Genomic DNA, 6801 nt, shown 5'->3' with positions numbered 1-6801 from the left:
GATTGCTGTCTTGAGGCAGCGGAAAGTGGCAGCGCCATAGACCAACATAAAGCCGGTCTTAAGTCAAAGGTGCAGTCTGTTTCCTGATATATAAAGGACACACATCCCTTTCCCTTAGCGAAGACAAGTGCCACTGGTTAATATGTGCTTAAAGTTAATGGGAGATGACCCTCGGATTGATTTGATTTATGTTACGCCCAAATCACACCCATGAATAATTCAGAGTCTAAATACCACCTCTTTGCCCCGTGTGCCACACTTTGCGCCCAGATTATCTGCCAATTAATTAGCACTTGGACATGCCCTTAACGCCCTGGCGTGCTGCGCTTTAGACCGCCTAAAAAGGGCCCATATATAATGACATTTACGTCGACAATGTATACATTGACACTAAATTCTGAGAACAATTCATTCTATTGGTGTAACAAACAGTCTATAAATTGCAATTGTATGGACCCAGTAGTAGACGGACTATTATCATTGAATTCTTCATATTGCAACGACTTGGCATTCCAGTTATGAGACTGTTGTGTAACTTTGCTATACATTTTTGTGTCCAACTCTAGCAATAACACTGTTAGATATTGTCAATAAATCATTAAATTCTTGCTCCAGGAATGAACAAGGAGCAGCTCCAGCTTCTACCCTCTTGAAGAAACGACCAGGGCCTGCAGAGCTGGAAGATCCTGCTGTATCAACCATTGGACCGAGTGACAGTGACAAGTAAGTCTTCAGTGGCTGAAGATCTCATTTATTTGTTCTTTTTAAACTGTGTGCCCTGTGAAAACCATGTCTGATGAACAGGTTATATGAAATCATTAGTTTGGATCAGAACTCTTTACTTTTCTCCTGAAAGAGGGCAGATGACAATTTAATGTATATATTATGAGTACTGACATAATCTAAATTCTGTTTAATATTAAAATTTGCACAAAACTGTACAGCTTTGTGAGTATAAAACGTGCATACTTGCTATAGTATTCCTGGAGCAGAGAGAAAAATCAGGAGTGAAGTTGTCTAGTGGCAGTAAATGTACATTACAGGTTAAGCATTAATAAACTATGCAGCTCCTCAATACCAAAGAAGAACTTCAGTTGTCAATATCCCTGCTAATATTCATGCTATTGCTTGTCCATGCTAATATTGATGATATCGCTAATCCATGCTGGTGATGTTGATCTTGCTTTAACTGGAGTTCTCAATTGATTAAACTAGCTTGCTAGTACAGTTATCTTACTATAACTTAATATAACGCTACATATACATATATACATTTATATATATATATATATATATATATATATATATATATATATATATATATATATATATATATATAAATATGTACATACACATGTACATACATATATACCATACATAGATACCGTTAAACAGTAACTAGGGGCCACTGTCAAAAGTCTGTAATCCAACTACCCATGCTGCTGTTGCTGACTGGCAGCAGCAGACATTTCCCTTAGTGCTCTTGTCTCCTTCCACAGGTCCTACTGGGGAAATTGTGTTGATGTGATTGTGAGTGTGAATGTTGTCTGTCTGCATATGGGGTGTACCCTCTCAGGCTAGGTTCCAGTCTCCCGTGACTCTAGAAATTGCCCTGGAAGTTATGTATGGAATAGTAATATGGATTAAAAATAAAATGCGTATTTGGAAGGTAACCATTTATAATGTGTGGAACAGTGTCGGTGTGAAGCAGGGTATTTCTGTAAATCAAGATGCATAAAAGTCTTTATGATTCCATTCATTTTATTTAAATTAACAAAGCACAGACATTGGCATGGGCAGTTATGAAAGAAATATACAATAATGAATGACAAAAAATAATAGTTATCATTCAGAATTTTAAATGAATATGTTCTTTTTAAACTTTTCATCAGTTTAAAGTAGTGCGGTGACTCATATTCTCATTCTGTGATGAACAAAATTGATCAAGTGTGATTTATAGGTCAGTTTTTCCCAATGAAAGGAAAATAGCTATGACAGACGACAACATATTTCAATCGGAACTGTCGGAACTGTCAGAACTGAACAGAATGCTGTTCTTTATCTACTAAGCTCTATCTACTGGTGTGGGGCGGGAAGCTACTGCAGGTGGGCCCTACTTCATCTTAGTCTTGTGTGTTGATCAGAGTTTTAATGAAAATTTTGGGAGGGCCCAGAAATATTCCAATTACCAATAGGGCCGCATCATTCTTTAGTTTTTGTTATCAGCAGTGACTGACATATCTGCTGGTATGATTTTAAGGACCGTGTCTCCATCCAGGCAGACAAAGAGAGGGATCAGACTGTGTTTGAAGGTGTCAGAGAACGTGTAAATGTGAACCCTTCGATCAACATCATAAAAGGACACCTGACCCTCCCCAACATCCACATACACCCCGATCAGTCGGGGCATAGCTGCCCTCTGCAGCTTTGTGGGCTTGTTGGTACACGCCCACAAACTGGAGCCCTTCCACAGAGTCCAGTATCCTCTACTGGGTGACATGGTGGACTTTTGTTGCCTCGGAGCATACTGTGACATCACACCTATTCTCCAGCTACCACTAGGAGAAACCTCCACCTCCCAATAGTGTCTCCCTGAAGTGATGATGGTGTCACCCAGCACGGAGGGCCACTCAGCAAAGCGTTGGTTGTTGTTTGAGAGGGTAGTGGAGCGTGCTGCTGCCTCCTTGACCTGCAGGCAGTCTGAGGACACAGCCAGCCAGGGATGGCTAGTGCTGACATCGAATCGAACTGACACTAGGATTCAAGTGCAGTATAATTGTCAATAGTGATCATAATGGTGCCACAAGCAATTGTATTTCAATTTCATTCTGTACTGTATTATTATTACCTTGCCAATTTATTATCTTGCAACTGCAAGAGCAAAGGGCAACTATTTTCTAAATCAAATTTGGCATATTGTCAAAAGATGTTGAATACTGCCCCTGCATGCAAGTGAAACAAATTCTTTTTAATGTATTTTGCTCCAGGTTTGGGTCCCTTGAGCTCTCTTCACATTGTGGATGTGGAAATGCTCTTACTTTCACTATTAATCACAGCCTGTTGATTTTTTACGATTTGATTTCAACAAATGTTTAAGTGATCTCTGATCACAATCATTCAAGATTTTTTTTCGATCACATTTTTTCCCCTGAAGATGATGGTTCACCACTATCCTTCCAGGTTTTATTAATGCGTTGGACAGTGGAAGGCTTTCACCTATTTGCTTAGTTAAATTAATTTGCTGACTTTTTTTGGCCAGGCATTGTATATATTGTGTATGTAATGAACACTGCACTCTAGGGGCTAGTAGCTAGGCCTTGTTTGTTGTGTTGGCAGGAAATGCATTAAGAAATAAAGATTACCTGAGGCACCCTGAATCCACTGCCACACTGAAAAACAAAAACTTTTTATTATATATTATATATATATATTCATTATATTGTCTTGTGTTCAGCTTCTGGTTTATGGCTGCTATTTTCACATAATAGGATATAATGCTGTGATTCACAGTAACAGTCATGACAGCATTGGCAGGTAAGTTTTCACTACAACAAAAGCAGTTTTGCCAGGTGTAATATGTCTGTGTGTCAAACACAACTACTAACATATAGGTAAAAAAAAGTATCCCCTTTTGCACACGAATATAAGCTTACAAATTACAATGATTTATTTATTAAAAGGAAAGGCAGCAGCTGAGTCACCTGAGTTAGGTATGTATTTGGAGTTTCCAGTTGCTGTCCTCCAGGCCTTTTGTTTGGTCAGCAGCCACAACATCGACACAGCCTCCTGTAGGGTAATATTCATGAAACAATATCGACTAGTGTCATTAAAGAGCTTTTGTTGTTATTTTTGATAGAATCTGCTCTATATCTCATGTCTTAGTATCCAGATGTCCTGTATTACATACACAACTATTCAGGTTATTCCTTCCACTTTTGGCAGGAATGTAACCACAGAAACAACAATGTAAATTGGGCAGTCAAGAAGTCAAAACAGTATCTTTTTTATTAGGTTTAAAGGAGTAAGGAGGAGTAACACAGCTAGATTTCAACAGCAGATACTGTGTTCTGTATTTATCAAACATCCCAGAATCTATCCAGGAATCACGAAGGTAAACTAGAATTAAAAATAAACCCTCTTTGTTTATTGTTCCATAGATGCCTAAAGTCTACACCACTACACAAACACATGCATGCACACTCACATACAAACAAACATAAACACACACATCACCTCAGTATCCTCTGACAATAGCGACCAAGCCACAAACTCCAGCAGGGGAAGAAGGGCAGCCAGCCTCGATTCCTTTGGTCCTCTGGGATACAACAGTTGCTTCAGTTCCTCATCAGACACACCATTAGCCTGTTAAACACACACACACACACACACACACACACACACACACACACACACACACACACACACACACACACACACACACACACACACACACACACACACACACACACACACACACACACACACACACTTTTGGAAAGGCACTGTTGTTGTGAGACTGGTCAGAATATGTCTGAGAGAGGGGGGGGAATTGTTCTCAGCACATTTAACTCCTTTCCACCAATGCAAACTTAGTGTTAGTTCTGGGTTCGTGCTTCTGCCAGTTAATTTTTTTTTTCAACTTGGCAACCTTCTAAGAACCAGTTTGCTTTTCCATGGACTAGAGAGAGAGGACCACGTCATTAGGTCAGTGTATATTCTCGGTCAACAACGCTACTGCCAGCTCAAGAACAGGAACAACAATGGCAGACTACATCGTCTCTTTGTAAGTGTTGCTTGTGTCTTTGCGAGATTACAAAGGATGGATTACCAATTCAATGATAAACCACAATCAAATTCCCAATGGTTAGTATCCAGCATCAACAAGTTAGCAACAGCCACATACTGTATGCGCAGGCACAGCATGCAACATGGGTTTGTTTTGTGTCAATGAAAACATGGCAGTGAAAGGATGATGATGGATATTTCTCAGCCTTTAAAGAGAATTAGTCAAGTGTGATTATATTTTGTTTTGTATAAGAGTGCTAATGGAAATTTGATTAGAGGTGGTCACACGATCTGCAGAAAGTTCCAAAAAAAAATTGCTGAGGAAGGAGGAAACACTGATTAATAATCTTTGTGATCACCACCCACTACTTTATGGCAAATGCAAGGCGAGTTAACTCAATTCAAGTTAGCTTAATGCATGCAGAAAGAGGCATCACACATCATGACATAGACCTCATAGAGTTTCCTTCAGTGTTCAGTCCATGTGGTATGACTGGGACAGAAGGGGGAAGAACTTGGGAGATGTGGAGATTTCCCAGGTTTGTGAAAGGGTAAGGGGATGTGGGCTAGTGTGAAATGGGGAGCAGTGGTGAATTCAGGGAAGGCAGTCTCTACTAAGTGTCCAAATGAAGAGTAATGATCCACTGTTAAAAACTCACAGTCAGGAGCTGTAGTTCACACCTGACTCAGCAGCAAAAAAGGTAAACTTTCTCAAACCCGCTCTGATGATAGGTGAACCTTGGTCCTCAGACTTGGTCTCTCCAGTGGTTATCTCCCAACACTCCTTCTTTTCCAGACCCTCTTCCTCTGCTTCTGCTCCCAGTCTCTGATTGTCCTCACACACACTCTCCTGTTTTTTTTCACCCACAGGTGTGCACTCACTACATAACTTTTGCCATACCCACTCTACCACAGCCCCTCCTCTCCCTCACAGCAATCTCTGCTGTGAGGAAGAGGAAAGGACCAGTCCAGTCTGCTACACATGATTCAGTGTTTTGTTCTTGTTCTTGTGTCTCTTCTTGCTTTTCAGTTCCTCCTGTGTGTTTTTCCCTCCCAGTGCTTTTCCACTCGTTTCCTCACCTGTTCCTCTTCCCTCCTCACTCCACCTGTTCCTGATCCCCTCGTTAGTGTCTGTGTATATAGTCTTTGTTCTCCCTCATGTGTTTGTCAGTTCGTTCGTCAAAATGTTGAATGTCAGTGATTTTATTGCTGATGTGACTAAGTGGTTGTCTCAAACTCAAAGTTGCATATATGTTGTCTCATATTCCTCCAGAAAAGGCTCAAGTCATAAAAGCTCCCAAAGCAGTTAATCTTCTATTACTTCGTCTGCAAGCATTAAAGCAAAGGCAGACATGCCTTTAAAGGAGAAGCACACTTTACAGGAACAAGCAGAGATTTTAAGGAGGTGCTCCAGGCCTATGACAATAGCAGTATCTTAGATGGACAATCTGATGGAATGGAGTCATATTTCAGGAAAGAAGCCAAAGTTAAAGACATTCCTACATCTCTCAAACTACATGGCAAAAAAATTAGCCTCTGTATGAGCAGTCCTCACAAAAGCACAACTCTCTTCATTCAGTGCAAGACAATACTCATTGGTGGAAAAGGCTGTTGCATTTGATCACCACAGCTTCAAGGATGCAGCTCACAATAAGTAAGCTGGATGATGCTAAACCTCAACAAGCTATGCAAACCTTTATGACACCATTGGATCCTCTGGAGTGGCAAACAAGGCCAGAAGTCAGTTAAACCTCTGTACCGTCTCAAGGCAATAATCATACATCAGGAGATCTCTACAGTTTGCTGCAACAACAAAACGAGAGAACGCTCCTTGTTCAAATGGAAACCTCTTAGTTTCTGCCTCACAGGGAAATTACAGTTTTCAGTGGAGAGCCTCTGCAGTTCAAACCATTTATAAAGGCATTTGAGCATTGTGTGAAGCAAAAACTAGCAGTAAAGGGGATTGTTTGTATTATCTTGAACAGTTTACAAGGGGACAGCCAAGGGATCTGGTAT

General features: G+C 40.4%; 1 protein-coding gene across 3 annotated transcripts; it reads right to left on the bottom strand.

Annotated features, from left to right (window-relative positions):
* Positions 1–1787: 1787 nt before the first annotated feature.
* Positions 1788–5768, bottom strand: LOC141003932 (E3 ubiquitin-protein ligase TRIM39-like). 3 transcript variants are annotated; one of them, XM_073475412.1, is made up of 5 exons: positions 5445–5768; positions 4234–4362; positions 3702–3786; positions 3363–3389; positions 1788–2754 (listed from the first exon to the last, which is right to left on the bottom strand). In XM_073475412.1, exons 3-5 carry the CDS (start codon positions 3772–3774, stop codon positions 2210–2212), a joined length of 645 nt encoding a protein of 214 aa, XP_073331513.1. In that variant the 5' UTR covers positions 3775–3786; positions 4234–4362; positions 5445–5768; the 3' UTR covers positions 1788–2209. The 3 variants fall into 3 exon arrangements, with proteins under 3 accessions (XP_073331513.1, XP_073331514.1, XP_073331515.1); XM_073475413.1 differs by having other exon boundaries at positions 5503–5768; XM_073475414.1 differs by having other exon boundaries at positions 5524–5768.
* Positions 5769–6801: the final 1033 nt, after the last annotated feature.

Source organism: Pagrus major, chromosome 10 (assembly GCF_040436345.1).
Source record: "Pagrus major chromosome 10, Pma_NU_1.0".
In the NCBI taxonomy this organism is placed as follows: domain Eukaryota; kingdom Metazoa; phylum Chordata; class Actinopteri; order Spariformes; family Sparidae; genus Pagrus; species Pagrus major.
Note: the sequence above shows the minus strand (reverse complement) of the source record. Positions and strands in the feature narration are given on the sequence as shown.

Coding starts and splice junctions, on each gene's coding strand:
- LOC141003932 (XM_073475412.1), bottom strand. CDS start 3,774: ATGTTGTGGCTGCTGACCAAACAAAAGGCCTGGAGGACAGCAACTGGA. Junction 3,390..3,701: donor CAAATACATACCTAACTCAG/GTGACTCAGCTG, acceptor TTTGTTTTTCAG/TGTGGCAGTGGATTCAGGGT. Junction 2,755..3,362: donor GTGGATTCAGGGTGCCTCAG/GTAATCTTTATT, acceptor CTTGAATCCTAG/TGTCAGTTCGATTCGATGTC.